We start from the raw sequence: 19,397 nt of genomic DNA, 5'->3' as shown, positions 1-19,397 counted from the left end.
ACTAAAAACTGGAAGCGACTAGAATTAAAAGATTTGGTAAACAAATCAACTGGTTGGTGGTTTGTGCCAATAGAAACAAGTCTGATGGTATCTCGAATAATATGTTGCCAAGTGAAATGACAGTCAATCTCAATATGTTTTGTGCACTCATGGAACACATCATTGTGGGCAATCTTAATAGCTGCTTGACTATCACAATATATATTAGTGGAGGATGTTTGGGAAGCTCCCAAATCATCAAGCAGCCAATGGAGCCAAAGAACCTTAGCAGTAGTATCTGCTAATGTGCGGTATTCTGACTTAGTACTAGATTGAGAGGCTAGAGTTTGTTTCTTACTTTTCCAAGAGATAAGAGAGTCCCCAAGAAATATACAAAACCCAGTAGTAGATCAATGATCGGCATGGTCACCTCCCCAATTAGCATCAGTGTAAGCCTGTAAAATGAGAGAAGACCTTGCAAAGAAATAAAGGCCATGATACAAGGTTCCTTTAACATATTGAAGAATCCAGAGAACGGCTGCATAATGAGTGGTTTGGGGCTCAGACGTGAATTGACTAATAATGTGAATTGCATAGGTAATGTCTGGACAAGTCATAGTAAGATAGATGAGTCCTCCAATTAATTGCTGGTAACGTGTTGGGTTCTCTAACACAGTCCCATCAGTAGGAACAAAATGAGCATTAGGTCCAATGGGAGTGTTTTTAACAGCTTCATCAGTGAGCAAGGTCCTAGATATCAAATCAGAGGCATACTTGACCTGTGAAAGAGAGATACCACTCTTCCCATAATATACCTCAAGACCAAGAAAATAATTCAGTCTTCCAAGATCTTTCATCTCAAATTGTCCTTCTAAAAGGATCTTTCATCTCAAATTGTCCTTCTAAAAGGATCTTTCATCTCAAATTGTCCTTCTAAATAAGTTTTAAACTCATGAACTCCTACCAGATCACTACCTGTGATAATCATATTATCAATATATAAGAGAAGTAGAACAATACCTCGGTTACTACTTTGAACAAATAAGGCAGAGTCATAAGGGCTATAAGGGAAGCCAAGATGGCTTATTATACTACTCAACTTAACAAAACAAGCTCGAGGGGCCTGCTTAAGTCCATAAAGGGCTTGACAAAGACGACAAACTTTATCTCATGGGTGAGGATACCCAGGAAGGGGCTTCATATAAACTTCTTCCTCCAAATCACCATTCAAGAAGGCATTCTTAACATCCATTTGATAGAGAGTCCAGTGCTTAATAGCAGCAATAGCCAGAAGGCTACGAACAGAAGTAATACAAGCAACAAGAGAAAAAGTCTCCTCGTAGTCTATACCATACTCCTGAGTGAATCCCCAGGCCACTAAATGTGTCTTTTGCTGCTTGAGAGAGCCATCTGAGTGAGTCTTATTCTTGTATACCCATCTGCACCCAACCAGAGTATTACCAGGAGGAAGATCAACAAGATCCCAAGTAAGCATTTTCTCCAATGCCTGCAATTCTTCATTTATAGCTTGTTGCTAAAGAGGATCACGAGAGGCTTCTTTATAAAATTGGGGTTCTTGAAACTGGAGGATGGTGGAAAGACAATGGTAATCATTAAGGTAGGAAGGGGGTATCTTACATGTGTGGGTCGGATGATGTCAGACAATAAGGGCTCTGTAGACATGAGCTGTGTAGGAGGACTAGAGACAGTAGGCTTATGTGGAGTGGGTGTTGCATTGGGCGTGTGAATGAACTCAGTCAATGTGTCTGGACCTGAGTTACTAGGAAAAAGATCAACAAAAGTATCTAAATTATTAGGGGAAAAAATCAACAGAAGTAACTGTAAAAATAGAAGGTGAAGGAGGAGAAAGGGCGGAAAGGTCAGTCAAAGATGAAAATTTTATATGTTCCCAAACAACAACATGACAAGAGACTTGAATGTGATGAGAGATAGGGTCTTAGTAGCGATAACCCTTATATTCTGGATCATAACCAAGGAAGCAACAAACACGAGCATGAGCTTATAATTTGGTGGTCTCATGAATGGAAGAAGAACAAAATCGACGCAAAGCAAAGACTTTTAGAAGACTATAGTTAGGAGGTGTATCATGAAGACGCTCAAAAGGAGAGATGTTACCAATAATTGGCATAGGAACTCTATTAATGTAGTAAACATCAGTCAATACTACTTCACCCCAGAAACGTATAGGACGGGAAGAGGAAATAAGTAAGGATATGACAGAATCAAGGATATGGCGGTGTTTACATTCAACCTTACCATTTTGCTGAGAGGTATAAGGATAAGAGTACTGAGAGATGGTTCCCTGATCATCAAGAAATTTAAGCAATTTAGAATCCCGGTATTCTAAAGCATTATCATAGCAGAAGACTTCAATAATTTTTAAGAACTGAGTTTGAATCATAGTAGCAAATTTAATATAAATATCAGGTAATTTGAATTGGTTTTTCATAAGATATATCCAAGTATAGCGCGAATGATCATCAACAAAAATCACAAAGTATTGAGATCCTCCCATAGAAGGAGTAGGCGCAGGAACCCAAATGTCCGAATGAACCAAATCAAAAATGGAATCAACAATAGGGTCATTTTTATTAAATGATAAATCAGGTTGTTTGGTAGTTTGACATGAAATACAATGTAAAGACTCATTCTTGACTTGACCTGAGAGATCACTAGAAATTAAAGGACGAAGTTTATTTAAGGAGCGACGAGCAAGACGGCGATGCCATAAATCGAGGGACAAGGATGTAGTAGCAGCACAAGATTTGGGAGAAGTGACTTCAGGGAGATACAGTGAGTTGAACTTAAACAGATGGCTAACCTTACACCCACTCCCGATGACTTGTGTTGTTTAAGAATCCATCATAACACACCCACTTTTGGTAAATAAGACATTATAACCCATATCAACAAATTGTCCAACAGAAAGAAGATTAAAACTAATAGCAGAGACGAAGTAAGTCTCATGAATGGATAAGAAGGGCAAAGAAATAGTACCAATATGACCAACAAGCATTTGAGAGTTGTCAACAATATGTATAGGATGAGTAGTAGTATTTTTTGACATAGAAGAAAAAAATTTCCTAACTAGTCATATGGTTGTAACAAACCAGAGTCAAAGAACTATGAAGTACTTGAGGGGTGGCTAAGGTAGCAGGTGGACTGGAAGTATTAGGGATAAACTTGTGAGGTAAAGCCTCAAGATTTGCAGTGGAAGATTCTACGGTAGAATCAGTAGCAGTGGTAGATAACGCAAGCTTGAAAAAGGAACTAGGCCTTGTTGATCTTCCCTGATCATACTTAAGAGGACGAGTAGGGCATCGATCAATAAGATGTCTAGTCTTTTTACAGTATCAACAGAACATGGTATGACAATTTGCGACTATATGTCCCTTCTTTTGATAGGTTCAGCACTCAATATAGGGACATTGATCAAAGGAGTGATCAGATTGAGGGTAACGATGACAAGATTTAGAGGATCTTCTGATGGCAGCAAAAACCATTTCAGGAGTATGCTGTAAAAGTCCCAATTGAGTTTATTTGGAGCAAAGCCAAGGAAGAGCATCCTTAAGAGTCAGGAGTGGCCTTTGGTGAAGTAGGGATGCTCGAACAGGCTCAAAATCATTCGTGAGAGACATCAAGAATTGAATAATATGAAGCTGATCATGGTACTGAAAGAAATCCTGTGCATCTTCCTCATTCTTGAAACTAGGTTCTGAGTAGGCTAATTGATCCTAGATAGATTTAATCTTAGCCAAAAACTCATATAGGGACTGACCCTTTTCTTGCTTCAAGACACTGAGATTTTTATGCAATTGAAACTGATTAGACAAATCAGATGATGTATAGCAATTAGTAAGGTGGTTCCATACCTTTTTTGCGCTCTTAAAGCAGCCAAATTGTTGATTTATGCTAGAAATTGAGGTACTTCAAAACCATATGATAATTTGATTATTTTTGCTATCTCACTCATTAAGTCGGTCATTGAATTTCAAATCAATCTTAGCAGCTTTGCAAATAGGAAAACGAATATCAACAGTAACATAACGCCATAGTTTATGCCCTTTTAAAAAACCACGTATACTCTCCAATCATAGGCAGTAGTTGGAGCCATTCAAGATAATAGAGACAGGATAGGCAACCTTAGACTTTTCTATAGTAAATACACACAATAAAAGATGGCGGTAGAAAGGATGTGGAGTAGTGCAAATCTGGACAGAACCAAATGGGATAAAAGCACGTGCATGATGACACGTCGAACAAAGGTAGGTGTCTAAAAGGTTAGGGCTCTGATACCATGTTAGAATAGAGAAAGAGAGAAAATATTGGAGATGAATATTGCTTGTATATTTTAGAATGAGATGAGTACATCTATATATATATAAAATAATAAATCCTAATAATAAATCAAGAGATGAATATAAATCAAATAAATCAAATCATATCAATAAAATATTAATAGAATATCTTAACAAGAATAAAGACGGAGAAAGTAAGTAGACCTTATCCAATCCTCCTTCCTAACATGGTAGCTTGATGTCTCCATTTTATTGCCCTTTATTCCTTTCCATCACTGTTCGATGATAATTTTAATAATTTAGATTAAATAATTTATAAAATTATTGTTATAATTTTACCTAAGAAATAAATAATTAAATATAAAATGTTAAATTTTGATCTAAATTTTTTTTTGGATATTATCACTTGTAAACATTGACAAACTTAGAGTTAAATTAATTCGTAAATTATTTCTTTCCATCAAGGCCTAGGTTTGTAGGTATTTGACAAACTTGGAGTTAAACTTGGCAAAGCAAATCGGTCATTTCATGTGGACCGGGGAGTTTAAGGAAGATGACCAATTTACTTTAGGAGCCATGTGGAGCTTATTTGAAACACACGTTAGTATTTTTTCAGTATGTCAATCATCTCTTTTCCCATGTAAAATTAATTTGTTATATACAAAAAAAGGGACTAGCTTTTAAATGGGTTAAAGATTTAGGAATTGAGTTGCACCGAATCATAGTTAGGGGATTAAGTTGTAGGATGTGACGAAGTTAAGATTTTGGGGATCAAGGAGATTAATTTTTTTGTATAAATCTTTTATTCAGATTTAAACCAAGATTTGATAATTTTTATGCACACGTATCGCTATGCTTATTAGTTTATGTAGGGGTTAATATAAACTTTGATCTTTCAAGTTTATCCTCATTTTGGTTTTGGTCCCTCTAGTTTTAAACCATAAGTATTGGTCCCTCAAGTTTTTTTTCATTTAAAATATTTGTCCCTATAATTCAATATAAACTTGGACCATTTTACCCATTAAAGGACCAAATCCTATGGTTTGAAACTTAAAGAACTAAAACCAAAATGAGAACAAACTTGAAGGATCAAAAATTATATTAATCCTTTATAAATATTCTAAATGTATGTAATATAAATCCAAATACAATCAGTTAATCTTATTTTGTTTAGCACTACATGTCGTTTTTGCATCATGTAGATCAATTGCTAAGACCCTGAATCTAAAAATTACTGATTGAAAGGAAAAGAGAATATCTTCCACTAGAAAACGTAGTAAGTATCTCGCTACACTCTCTAATAGACCCAGGAGAATCTTCAGTTTAGGGAAAATCATTTTGTGATGTTCGATATCTTATTCAAGTGGCCAAAGGCATATTAATAGCCAAATTACAAAAGTGAAAATAATTAAATAAAGTCTGAAAAGAGTAATAACGGAAAGATTAGAATCTAATCCTATTTGAGTAGATTCCACCCCCTTATTTCTCAATAGAAATGCAACAGAAAATATTGATAAATAATTCAAAACAGAGTCAACTCAAGATCCCCTGATTTTCTCAAGCATGTTTCCTTGAGTACGTTAGTCTCATGAATGATTTATGGGTCTTAGAATTACCTCCCAGCTCAAAAGACGACTTGTCCTCAAGTCGAAATTGGGGAAACTGAGCAACAATGAAGTCATAATCTTCCTACGTGGCCTCTTCTTTAGGACGGTTGGTCTACTGGATCATAATTTCTAGCTTCTTAGAGGGGGTCTAGCGATGGTCTAATACTATCAGGGGGTGAATAGCAGCTCCAAGTCAGTGGATAGTGGTAATGGAGTTGGTGGGTCTATCCCTACAGTAGGATGCAACAGAGAAACATGAAACACCAGGTGTATTTTGGCATTTGAAGGGAGCTCTAGCTCATAAGCCATTGGTCCTATCCTTCCAATGATCTTGTATGGATCGAAAAATCTCAGAGCAAGTTTTTCAAATCTCCTCTTAGCAACCGTTTTTTGATGATAGGGCTGGAGGCATAGCCAAAAAACATCCCTAGGATTGAATTGAAGGTCCCTCCTATATAGGTCCTCCTGCTGTTTCATACGGTTTTGGGCTTTTAACAAATTCTCTCTAAGGACCTTAAGCATAGCATCACGCATTTCTAGTTGTTCCTCCAGTTCAGCAATTAAAGTTTCTCCTTTAACATAAGGGAGGAGGCGTGGTGGATCTCTTCCATATACTAGCTTAAATGGCGTACTACCGGCAGCCACATGATAGCTTGTGTTAAAAGAGTACTCTACCCAGCATAAGTAATTACTCCATATTTTTGGATGCTCGTGAGCAAAGCAATAGAGGTATGTTTCTAAACAATGATTCATGATCTCAGTTTGACTATCAGACTGCGAGTGATAAGCTGTGCTCATATTTGAGCAAGTTCAACTTAATCGGAACAGTTCTTTCCATAATGTGCTTAAGAAAAGAGGGTTACAATCTAAGACAACTGAATGGGGCATACCATGTAGTCGCACGATCTCTTTCCAGAACATGTGAGCCACAGATTTGGCCATATAGGGATGGGAAAGAGCAATAAAGTGGGAATATTTGCTCAACCGATCGACCACGACCAAAATCACGTCATAACCCCTAGACTTCGGAAGACTGGTGATGAAGTTAAGGGATATATCCTCCCAAATCCTTTTCGGAATAGGGAGAGGCTGAAGAAGACCAGCGGGTGCTAGAGTTTGGTATTTGTTCTGCTAGCACGTAATGCACCTCTGTATGCACTACTTGACGTCCTGTTTCATTCCCTTCTAATACAGATGCGCACTAAGTCTTTTCAAGGTTTTAAAGAACCCACCATGGCCCCCCATGGGGGTAGAGTGCGCTTCCTCCAATAGCTTTGCATGAAGGTTATGGTGTTTTGGAATAACTAATCGAGATTTATAGTATAATTTGCCATTTACCAAGCTGTAATCAGAGGTGGGGCTCAAGTTTTGTTGTAACTCATCAATTATGGTCTTGGTTTCTGTATCCTCCTGTCATGCCTGGGGTAATTGTTAGAGCTCATTCACCATAGGGATAACCAGTTGGAAGAAATCTGCTTGTTCAGGCCGATGAGAGAGTGAATCAGCTGTTGCATTCTCCTTTCCTGACTTACAAATGATGGTGAAATCAAAAGGAAGAAGTTTAATCAAGAGCCTTTGCTGGGATGTTGTTAGAGGTGCTGGTCTACCAAGTGCTTCAAGCTGCTGTGATCTGTCTGTACCTAGAAATGGTGTCCCAAGAGATAGTTGCACCACTTCTGAAGTGCCAGGACTGAAGCAAGTAGTTCCCGGTCATAGGTGGACTTGTATCAGTTGGAAAAATGGAAGCCTTTGCTGAAGAAGGAAATGGGGTGGCCTTCTTGCATCAACACTGCTCCAACCTCGTTCATGGAGGCATCATAGGCAACTGTAAAGGCAAGTTGGAAATTGGGCAGTTTCAATATGGGAGTGGAGGTTAATGCTTGTTTGAGGTCATCAAAGGTTGCTTCTGCTTGTTCTGACCAAGAGAAGGCGTCCTTCTTGGATAAATCAGTCAATAGTCTAGCAATCAAACCATAATTCTTCACAAAACGTCTGTAATAGCCTGTGAACCCTAAAAATCCATGTAATTCTTTAACATTTTGTAGTGGAGGCCAGTCTATTACCACTATAATTTTTTCAGGGACCACCTTTACCCCCTTATTGGACACGATGTGGCCTAGGTAATCAATTTTTGTCCTTCCGAAGGAGCACTTCTTTGTATTCACATAGAATGATTGTTGGTGTAAAATCTGAAATACACAATAAAGATGCTCCATATGTAGTTGAAGAGTTGAATTGTAAACCAAGATATCATCAAAAAATACCAGCATAAATTTCCTCAGAAAGGGTCGAAACAGGTCATTCATAATGGATTGAAAAGTGGTAGGTACATTAGTGTGACCGAAAGGCATTACTACAAACTCATAATACCCCAAATGCATCCTAAATACAGTTTTGGGAATGTCAGACGGCAACACAAGTATCTAGTGATAACCCGACCGTAAATTAATTTTTGAAAAGTAGGTGGCCCCATGCAACTCATCAAGTAACTCGTCTATGTTAGGGATAGGGTACTTATCTGGAATAGTAATGTGATTGAATCAGCGGTAATTGATACAGAGCCTCCAAGAACCATCCTTTTTACTGGTTAATAGAACAGGACTAGCAAATGGCTAGAACTGGTTCTGATGAAACCCCTCTGAAGAAGATCTTTTGTCTACTTCTCAATCTCATCCTTCTGATAGTAGGGATATCTTTATGGCCTCAAATTAGGAGGAGGTGAGTTGGGAAGCAGTGTTATGGGATGGTAATAGCCACGAGAAGTTAGTAAAGCTTTAGGTTTGGAGAACACATCTACGAATTCTTGAAAAATGGTTTGGGAAATTGCAACCCCTTCTACCTCTATTTCCTGCGTTACTATCAAGCTTTGAAGACAGACTGGAGTGTTAGACTCAGGAATAACTCCCTGTAATTTATATTTTTTACCATCTACCCAAATGATCATAAACATTTTATTCCAATTGGCCCTAATGGTATTTAATGAGGCTAACCATTTTATCCTCGGTACCATATCAGTACCATCAAGAGAGAAGGGGAAGAAGTCTTGCTTAATGATTAAATTAGAGACTTTAACCTCTAGATTCTTACATACCCGGTTGCATTTGATTGTACTCCTATTCCCAATTTATATCCCAAACACCAGGACATTTTCAACTGCCAAACACATTTCAGAAACCAAGTTTTTAGAGATGAAATTATGGGTTGAACAATTGTCCACCAAAATTAGCACCTTTCAGCTCTACATAATTCCTTGTAGCTTCATCGTGGAAGCTGAGGACTTGCCTAGAATGGCATTAAAAGAAATCTCGACATTAGCTTCTCCCTGCTCGAGTCTCATGTCTTCATCCAAAGGAGGAAGAACTTCCTTTCCTTCCTCAGTGATCTCCATTAGTGAAAAAGTGGAGCAATGCCCAGGCCTGAAAAACTCCCCATAGTGAAAACATAATCCCTTTTATCTCCTATATTGTCATTTTGAGTCGTTGATCACAAGTCAGGAGGACATGGGTGGCAGATTGGCACACATGGGGGGCTTGCTGGAAGAAATGAATTCCCTAGAATTGGTGTCTTGTGGGTTTACAACTGATAGGGGACCTGTGTTGATCGGTTTTTGGCCTAATTAGTTGTGGGTTTAGGCCTAGGGATTAATTTTAGTTTGTTTCAAACTCTTGAGCAAGGCCGGCTGCCCTAAAGACTGAGCATGGCTTGTGGAGGTAGACATTGGCCTTAAGTTCTTCCTTTAACCCGTTGATGAAAATGCCAAGCAAATAATGTTTTGGCCAATTTTTCACATGAACAGAGCGACGAGTGAATTTAGTATGATATTCTGCAATGGTGCCTGTTGTCGGATACTACAAAGGTATTCATCTGGGTTTTGGTATTCTGGTGGACCATAAGTTTCTTGGAGCACCTTGACTAGCTCGTCCCAGTAAAGTATGGTTCGCTTGCTGTTGATCCAAGAGAAGAGATCAAGTGCGTCCCCTTCCAGGTACATTGAGGCGACATCCATATTCATGTCCTCAGGTGTATCATAATATCTAAAATACTTCTTGACTTTTAGAATCCACCCTCTGGGGTCCTTGCTGTTGAACTTTGGGAATTCTATCCTTATATACAGAATGTGATGATGGAAGGAGGAATCTGGATCATCTTCACTATCAGCTTCCTAGTGTGAACGTGCTTCGTTCAGATACAGCCTCTAGGCTGGCTACTCTATTAGCCAAAACTTTGAGATTTTAGAGCCGCTCAGCTATGGTGATTAAGGGATCACTCTCATCAGTAAATGGGTTCTTGGGGAGTGGGGGATTGCGTGAGGATCTGGTTTCAACCATGGCTCTGATGCCAAAATTGCCAAGGCCTTAAATTTGAAAATGACGGACTAAAAGGAAAAGAGAATATCTTCCATTAGAAAATGCAGTAAGTATCCCACCACACTCTCTAATAGACCCAGGAGAATCTCTGGTTTAGGGAAAATCACTCTGTAATGTTCGATATCTTATTCAAGTGGCCAAAGGCATATTTATAGCCAAATTACAGAAGTGAAAATAATTAAATAAAGTATGAAAAGAGTAATAACAGAAAGATCAGAATCTAATCCTATTTGAGTGGATTCCACCCCCTTATTTCTCAACAGAAATGCAACAAAAAATATTGATAAATAATTCAAAACAGAGTCAACTCAAGATCCCCTGATTTTCTTGAGCATGTTTCCTTGAGTACATCAATCTCACCAACGGTTTCTGGGTCTTAGCATCAATGTCTATTTGTTTTAATGAAATGTAATAAATTTTAAATTGATTAACAATATATTTATTTTATCATTTTCAAATTTTTTTTAACCTTGTATGATTTTTCAAATTTGATAATTGAGTTACAATTAATTTCTTAAAAAATCAAGGAAAAACTACGTGAAATTTAATGTTATATATAATATTACATATTGTGCACATTTAGAAATTCTAATTTCAATGTTTTCTTTAAAGAAAATATTGAAAAAATGTGGGTTAATTATGATTACGAGCAATCATATCCTCTACTTTTTATTATATAAGAAGTAATGTGATGTGATATGTGTGTGTGTAATCAGTGAGTGGTAAGTTGCTTCTAGAATAACAAAGCTTAAAATTTTGATACTTAAAAAGCATTTTTTAGTTTCATCCATGTTCAATAGCAAACCATGTTTTATTTTTCAGTTTGTGCTGTTGACAGCTTTCACTGTATTATGGATTGCTATTTTTTACTCTAGCTCTTTTTGTACTTTTTGTTATTGTTGAAATTTAATTTCTCATTGTTATTGTAGTGTAGAAATGAAACTGTCAAAAACATAGCTTGTGGAATTGTGTTTGTTTCTTGGTTAGCTACTGCAATATGCTTCTTCATTTCTCCCTCTAAACATAATCAGATCTAGCTAGCTTTCCTCAATACAGACACACACATGTTATGCATTAAACTTCTTGACTAACTAATTTTCCTTTCACACTTATGCATGAATGAAGAGAATGACACATGATGTGTTAATATCATAACATGATACTTTATCACATTTTAAATGTACTCATGATTCCATCAAAGAAGTCACAGAACTTCTTCACAATACCATGTTGCTTAAGCCACATCTTCTTGTCATTTGAATTTGAGATTTAAAGGGGTTTTCATGGTTCTTGAATTTTCTTGCCATCTTGTTTTACATATGGGTCACAAGAATTGAGTGGCTCTCATATCAATATTATGAAAAGTACACACTTGGTTTTGATACTCTAGTTATGAAAAGTAGTAGATAGGAGATGAGAAAGGGGAAGAGGGAAAGAACCTTAATTCTGATACTAGCTACTATTATAGTATGGAATAAGGAGGAGAGAAAGAGAGACATGGGAGAAGATAAAAATAGGAGAACTAAAGAGGTTTAGAATTAGAAAGGGAAGCCAATCCCTTAATGGCCTATTTTCTCATCATCCCTCAGAAGTCTACTGAATCATTGATTCATTAAATCATGGCCATCCCCTTTGAAACACATTCATGACATTCTATCTATCATTAAGAGGCAAGCAATTGATAGGGGTCAATTGGTATGATGGTTAGATTATCAAACCGCCATTCCAGAACTGCTCACGCATTATGTTTCTTAGGACTCTTGGCATTCATGACATTCCATATATCAGTAGTGCTCACAATATGTTCCATTATTAGTTTTTGTTAGCAGTATTTCCTATATCTTTAATTAGCACTAGCAACTTTTAAGTAAAAGATTTAATACCATTATTAGTTCTTATTGTGTGATTGATTTTGATTTTGATATCTGTCATTTTAAATCATTAGTTTTGATCTCTATAGTTCTATAATCTTTTAAGCTAATTTTAACAATTGGTCCATATACTTTTTACAAATTTTGGTTTTAGTTCCCATATTCAAACTCATACCAAATCCTTATGAAACTATAGGGACTAAAACTAATTATTTAAGCTTGGAGTTGACTGAGCAAGCTTTTTTTTTTTTTTTTAGATACAGATGCAAGCCAAAGCTTAGAAGAAAAGCAACTGAAAAAAACTTAAAACTAAAACAGCAACCAGGAACCCCTAACAGATAGACCGTTTATGGAAACGTCTCAGCATCCATTATTATAATCAAAAGCAAAACCATCTTTGTGGACTCATTTTATGTCCTTGTGGCGCCAAAAAATCAGCTCATCTAATAATATATATGCACATGTGGTACCATACCACAGTCCAATCATAGAAGAGCCTATTCCTGATATTTGTGATGGTAGGTTTCAATAGATAATTACGATCATCGCCTCCCATGGGAAGATTAAAAACATCTAAAGAATTAGTGTAAATAACAATATTGTAGAAAACCATTTACCAACTTCTAGCCCTATATGGATAGCTATAAGTTTATTTGCTTCTACAATTGAACATATTAGAGATTTGAATGGTACAATGAAATTTATGGTTTTGAATAAGAGCAAGGAGTGTCAAGGATAAAACAACATTCTTGTTATTTAACTTAGATCTGTTATATATTTCTGTTACATATTAACTATAGTCAGTTGTGCATAGTGTATAAATATTACTCTCATGTGAATGAAATGCAAGTAATCATTTTCTCCAGATTATTTTCATATCATAGTATTCAAAGCCCTCTAGATCCTTAATCTGTTTTTTTTTTTTTGCTTTTCCTCCCTTCTTTCTCTTTCCCTTCTGTACCTTTTCTTCCTATCTCTTTCTCTTACCTTTGACTTTCTTTTCTATCTTTTTCTTTCCATTGCTGCCACCGCCGCTTTCATTAATGATCCGGCTAGTCCTTTTTATATTCATCCAAATGAAAAACTTGCCCTCGTTTTGGTTGCACCACTGCTTGACGGCTCTAACTATCATAGTAGGGTTCACGCTATGAAGATGGCATTACTTTCGAAAAACAAATTGAACTTTGTTGATGGCACAATTTTACCACCAGCACCCACTGATCCTCTCTTCTTAGCATAGGAGTGCTATAATAATCTCGTTCAAGGATGGATTATCAAATCTCTTTCCCCAACCATAGCTAAAAGTGTCCTCTGGCTTAATAAACCCTCTGAGATCTGGAGTGACCTCAAATCAAGATATTCTCAGATCGATCTCTTCCGAGTAGCAGATCCACGAGAAGAAATTTATAGTCTCAAACAAGGCAGTATGAGCATGAGTGAATACTATAATCAGCTCAAGATTTTATGGGACAAATTGTCTAATATTCGTCCATTGAAAGCCTGTTCTTGCAGATCCACAGGGAGTGCCCTTCACCCTAGAGAAGAAGATCAAGTAATTTGATTCTTGAACGGTTTAAATGATCCATTTACTCATGTCAAATCTCAAATCATGCTCATTATTCCTCTGCCATCGCTTAATAGTGTCTTCTCCATGGTTCTCCAACAAGAGCGAGAGCTCCATCTTGCTCCTGAATCTAAGGTTCTCTTAACCAAAAGACCGTGTCCTGCTTCCTCTACCTCAAAGCAACATAGCACTAAACAGTGCACGTATTGTGGCAAACCAAGCCACACAGAAGACACCTGTTATCAGAAGCATGGTTTCCTACCTGGATTCAAATTTCGCTCCTCAGGTTCCTTTGCCATGGTGAATCAATTCTTAGCTCAAGATTTTGGTATTGTTCAAGAAACCAATACTATCAACTGTATCTCCTCATCTCAATAATCAACAGCTTCTGTTCTTACTCAATTATCCGCTACGCAATATCAACATCTCCTCACACTCCTTATTCTGCCTTAGTCTTCCACCTCTTCTGTCAACCATATTTCAACCTTTGTTTCCTCTCCCATAGCAGGTAAATGTAATTCCCTGTCTTTCAAAAAATCTTACTACTTGGATCATTGATTCTAGTGCCACAGACCATGTGTGCAATTCATTAGATCTTTTTTTATCTTATCATCCCATTTCTCCCATTTTTGTTAGTCTTCCCACAGGTTCACACACTGTTACTACTTTCTCAGGAACAGTGCGTATTTCTTCAACAACAGTCCTCACAAATGTCCTCTATCTTTTTTATTTTAGTTTCAATATCATCTTTGTCTCTTGTATCACTCTTTCTTTAGATTGTCGTCTAACTTTTTTCTCTCATTCATGTCAGATACACTCACTCAGTCCTTTACTGATGATTGGTTCAGCTAAAGCTTTTGGAGGGCTATACATTTTGACTACAGAAATCCCTTATTTAATCACTCATTCTCAAATTCACATGGCTGCCACAAACTTTGATTTCACCCTTTAGCATCTATGGTTGGGCCATCTCTCTAACTCCACTTTCTTAGTTTTACATAAGATTGTCTCTGATATAGCTTGTATTCCCCACCCCATTATATATGACATTTGTCATTTTGCTAAGCAAAAACGACTTTCCTTTCCTGTAAGCTCAAGTATTAGTAATAAAATCTTTGATTTGATTCATGTTGATATCTGGGGACCATTTTCAATTCCCTCTGTTCAAGGACATAGATATTTTCTCACAATTGTAGATGATTATTCTAGATATTCATGGTTATTTTTTATGCATAATAAGTCTGAAACTAGAAGTAAACTTCAAATTTTTTTTGCCCTCTTTGAAAATCAATTTTCTACCACTATTAAAACTATACGGTCAAAAAATGGTGTTGAGTTTTCTATGCCTCAGTTTTATGCTACTAAAGGTATGATTGATCAAACATCTTGTGTGTAAACTCCCTAACAAAATGGTATTGTGGAGCGCAAGCACCAACATATCTGGAATGTGTCTAGAGCTTTACTTTTTCAATTCAATGTTCCCCTTGTTTACTGGTCTTTTATTGTTTTGCATGTCACATACATAATCAATCGGCTTCCTTCTCCAATAGTTAACAATATTACTCGTTTTGAAAAATTACACAATTCTAGCCCATCTTATTTTGATTTTAAGGTTTTTGGTTCTTTATCTTTTGCATCTACTTTACAAAATCATCGAACTAAGTTTGACCCTAGATCTAGAAAATGTGTTTTCCTTGGAATGCCTTCTGGTTCTAAAGCTTACATATTAGTAGATATTGTTTCAAACGAAATATTTCTATCTAGAGATGTTATTTTCCATAAACTTGAATTTCCCTTTAAAATTGGTACTGTCACATCTTCTTGTACTTAGATTCCAGAACCAACCTTACAACCTTATTCTTCCTCTCTCGATGACATTTTACCATTCCTATCATCACATTCTATCCTTGCTAATCATTCTCTTTCCTCAACTCCCATTTCTTGTCCTGCATCACTTACTCATAATTCTCCTTCACTTCAACCTCCTTGTCCTGCTTCTCAGCCTCTTTTTACATCACTTTCTATTTCTTCTCCTACATCACTTCCTTATAATTCTTCTTCACTTCAACCTTCTTGTCTTGCTTCTTAGCCTATTTATACACCACTTCCTTCCAACTCCCCTTTATTTGTGCCTTCCTATCTTGTTTCTCAACCACTTCATAGATCAACTAGACAACATAAGCCACCCTCTTATTTGCAGGATTATCATTGTGCTTTTATTTCAACTAATAACCAATCATCAAGTAAAGGTTCTCCTGGATATTCTCTGTCTAATGTTTTATCTTACTCTTCTCTTGCTCTTGCTTATAAAAACTTCGTTCTAACTGTCTCCAAAAACCTATTCACAAGCTATTAAATTTTCTAATTGGAGAGATGCTATGATGGCAAAAAAACAAAGCTCTTGAGCAGAACTAAACTTGGGTTCCAACTACTTTACCACCTGGTAAGAAACTTGTTGGATACAAGTGGGTATATTAAACTAAGTTCAAAGCTAATGGTGAAATAGAAAGGTACAAAGCTAGGCTGGTTGCAAAAGGATATACTCAAAATGAGGGGATTGACTATTTTAATACTTTTTCACCTGTAGAAAAAATGAGTACTCCTAGAATGTTACTTTCTATAGCTGCTACCAAAAACTGGTTCCTTCAATAACTTGATGTCAACAATGCTTTTTTGCACAGAGATTTACATGAGGAGGTCTACATAGAACTACCAAAAGGTTTTACTCCTCCACAACCTAACATGGTTTGCAAGTTGCAGAAATCCCTTTATGATCTTAAACAGGCTAGTTGACAATGATACTCAAAGTTGTCCACTGCTTTGATCTCTTATGGATACACTTAATCAGCTTCTGACCATTCTCTTTTCTTTAAGGCTTCTTCCTCTTCATTTACTATTGTTTTGGTATATGTTGATGATGTAGTTCTTGCCAGAAATGATTTGTTTGAAATTAATTTTTGTCAAACAACAGTTAGACAACACTTTCACCATTAAAGATCTTGGTGATCTTAGATATTTTTTGGTTTTAGAGCTTGCTTGATCTAATGATGGCATCTTCCTATCTCAAAGGAAGTTTGCACTTGAATTACCTAAGGATATAGGATACTTAGCCTATAAACCAGCCTCACACCAATGGATCCTCATCTCAAGCTCTCTAAAGACAAAGGCAAACCTCTAGAAAATTCTTAGGCGTACAGAAAATTAATTGGCAGACTTCAGTATCTCACTACCACCGGACTTGATCTCAGTCTTGCCACTCAACCATTGATTTAGTTCATGCCAACCCCTACTGACATTCATTTGCAGGCTGCTAATCGAGTTTTACATTATATAAAATCTTCTCCTGATGCTGGAATATTCTTTTCTTCTAATTCAGATCTTAAGCTCAGGAGTTTCAGTGATTCTGACTAGTCAAGTTGTATTGATTCACGTAGATTTGTGACTAGTTTTGCCATAGTTCTTGGGTCTTCTTTGATCTCTTGGAAAGCCAAGAAATAGTCTACTGTTTCAAGGTCATCTTCAAAGGTAGAATATCATGCGATGGAGTCCACTACCTTTGAAGTTCAATGGCTTTTGTATCTTCTCAATGACTTCAATATATCTCATTTTGATCCAACTCTCCTTTATTGTGACAATCAGTCTGCCATGCAAATTGCAGCAAACCCCACTTTCCATGAAAGAACCAAACACATAGAGTTGGATTGTCATTTGGTCCGAGAAAAGCTTCAAGCAAAGATCATGCATTTACTTCTTGTCAGATCCTCTGATCAACTTGCAGATGTGTTCACTAAGCCATTACATCCTTCAAGATTTCATGAGCTCATATCCAAGCTAGGCAAGAAAAATATTTATGCTCCAACTTGCAGGGGGTGTCAAGGATAAAATAACATTCTTGTTATTTAAGTTAGATCTGTTATGTATTTCTATTAGATATTAACTATAGTCAGTTATGTACACAATATATAAATATTACTCTCATATGAATGAAATGCAAGTAATCATTTTCTCCGAATTATTTTTGTATCAAGGAGAGGTCTAAAATTTGATAGCTTTTAGTTGTAGATTGGAGTTGGACTCAAAGAATTTTTTGGGTCCACGCAAAAACTTAGTTCATGTAATATTCATGTATATATCCATTCTTACTAAAACTAAAGCCATCTACCATTATGGTGATAACGAGTGTCACAAAAAAGTGGAATAAGTTCCAAGTCATTTTCAAAACATGTTTGAAAATCTAGTATTGGAGCATACTGTCCTAGAGGAAAGGGATGGGAGAGAGGCTTCTTGGTTCTAACACCTTACAACTCGCATGCCTTTGTCTTTTGAGTTTGAAAAAATGAGACTCATAGATCGCAATCATATTTATAGCCCTCGAAGAGGCAATCAAATTCATATTGACTGGTGGAAAAAAAAAACCATAAATGAAGATCCCACTACCCAGAGAGAGGACCCCACGGCGCTGTAGAAGAAAGGATCATCGGGTAAAAGAACGTGAGATAGGACCAAAGATAACACACAGAAAACCTAAACGGATGGACATGCAACGGCCCTACTAGCGTCCTTGCTATCATACACATGATTAACAAGAGTTAATTGACTAATTTAAATAGATTAAAAAAAATTTGTTAAGTTAGTTATTTGTAATAAATAGATGTTATCTTCTTTAAAATACCCTGATTAATCATGTGTATTGATTAGAACTATCATTTGGTAAAATATTTAACATGTGCAACTACTATATGAACTATTTCGATAAAAATGGATAAAATGATAGACAAAATGAATTAGGATCTTATATTTAGGACTAAATTAAAAGTCAAACTAGTTCTTCTGTTAAAAATGGGAGGTAGTATATTTATTGAATAAGCAACCATTAAATAAGAAAGATGAGAGGCGCAAATGAAGTAATAATGCATCATGGGGCGCGTAAATAGGGGAGATTTAGCCGATTCTTGGGAGTCCTTATTTATACTCTACTTTTATACTCCCTCCGTTTCTTATTATAAAATCCTTTTAACTAAATTACGCGGTTTAAAAAAATAGTTAAAATTAGTTAAAATGATTAATATGTAGTAAATGCAATTTTTCCAAATATATCTCCATATATAAATAAGTAAATGTGAGAGAGTAATAGTGAGATAAATGAAGAAAGAGAATATATTAAATGTATTAAATTAGGGATAAAATAAGTAACAATGCATTGAATATTCAAACTAAAAAAGGATCTTATAAAAATGGACAGATCCATTAAAAAAATTAGATCTTATAATAAGGAAGAGAGTATATATTAATAGATAGATATATAAGTAGAAAAAAACAAAAGTAAATTTTGTCATAAAAAAGGTAAATTTTATTTTAATCCATCCTATAGTACGTACGTTGCGGGACAGTCTTTTCATATTTTTGACTTAATAACATTAATTACGATTAATAACCACCATTTTCGAAATTCCAAAACAAAAAATCATGATCCTCCCCTGGCCCTCGGTTTGAATTAAACTTTTTTTTGAGTTAATCTTTTTAGTGTTCCTCTATATTATTTTTCCATTTTTATTTATAAGTTTCAAATTTAAAAATAGATACAGTTCATTTTATACATTTCAATTTGAGTTTGTCTTAATATTTAATATTTAATGCATTTTTTTCCAAACGTTGCCCTTAATTATTTTTCTCATTTATTATAAAGGTAT

The 19,397-nt window shown here is 36.0% G+C and overlaps 1 protein-coding gene across 1 annotated transcript; it reads right to left on the bottom strand.

Annotated features, from left to right (window-relative positions):
• Positions 1-389: 389 nt before the first annotated feature.
• Positions 390-836, bottom strand: LOC114726913 (uncharacterized mitochondrial protein AtMg00810-like). Its single transcript, XM_028913631.1, has one exon. The coding sequence runs from the start codon at positions 834-836 to the stop codon at positions 390-392; it is 447 nt and encodes a 148-aa protein (XP_028769464.1).
• Between the last annotated feature and the right edge of the window lie 18,561 nt (positions 837-19,397).

Source organism: Neltuma alba, unplaced genomic scaffold (assembly GCF_004799145.2).
Source record: "Neltuma alba isolate B1F8T4 unplaced genomic scaffold, ASM479914v2 tig00012410_pilon, whole genome shotgun sequence".
Classification (NCBI taxonomy): domain Eukaryota; kingdom Viridiplantae; phylum Streptophyta; class Magnoliopsida; order Fabales; family Fabaceae; genus Neltuma; species Neltuma alba.
Note: the sequence above shows the minus strand (reverse complement) of the source record. Positions and strands in the feature narration are given on the sequence as shown.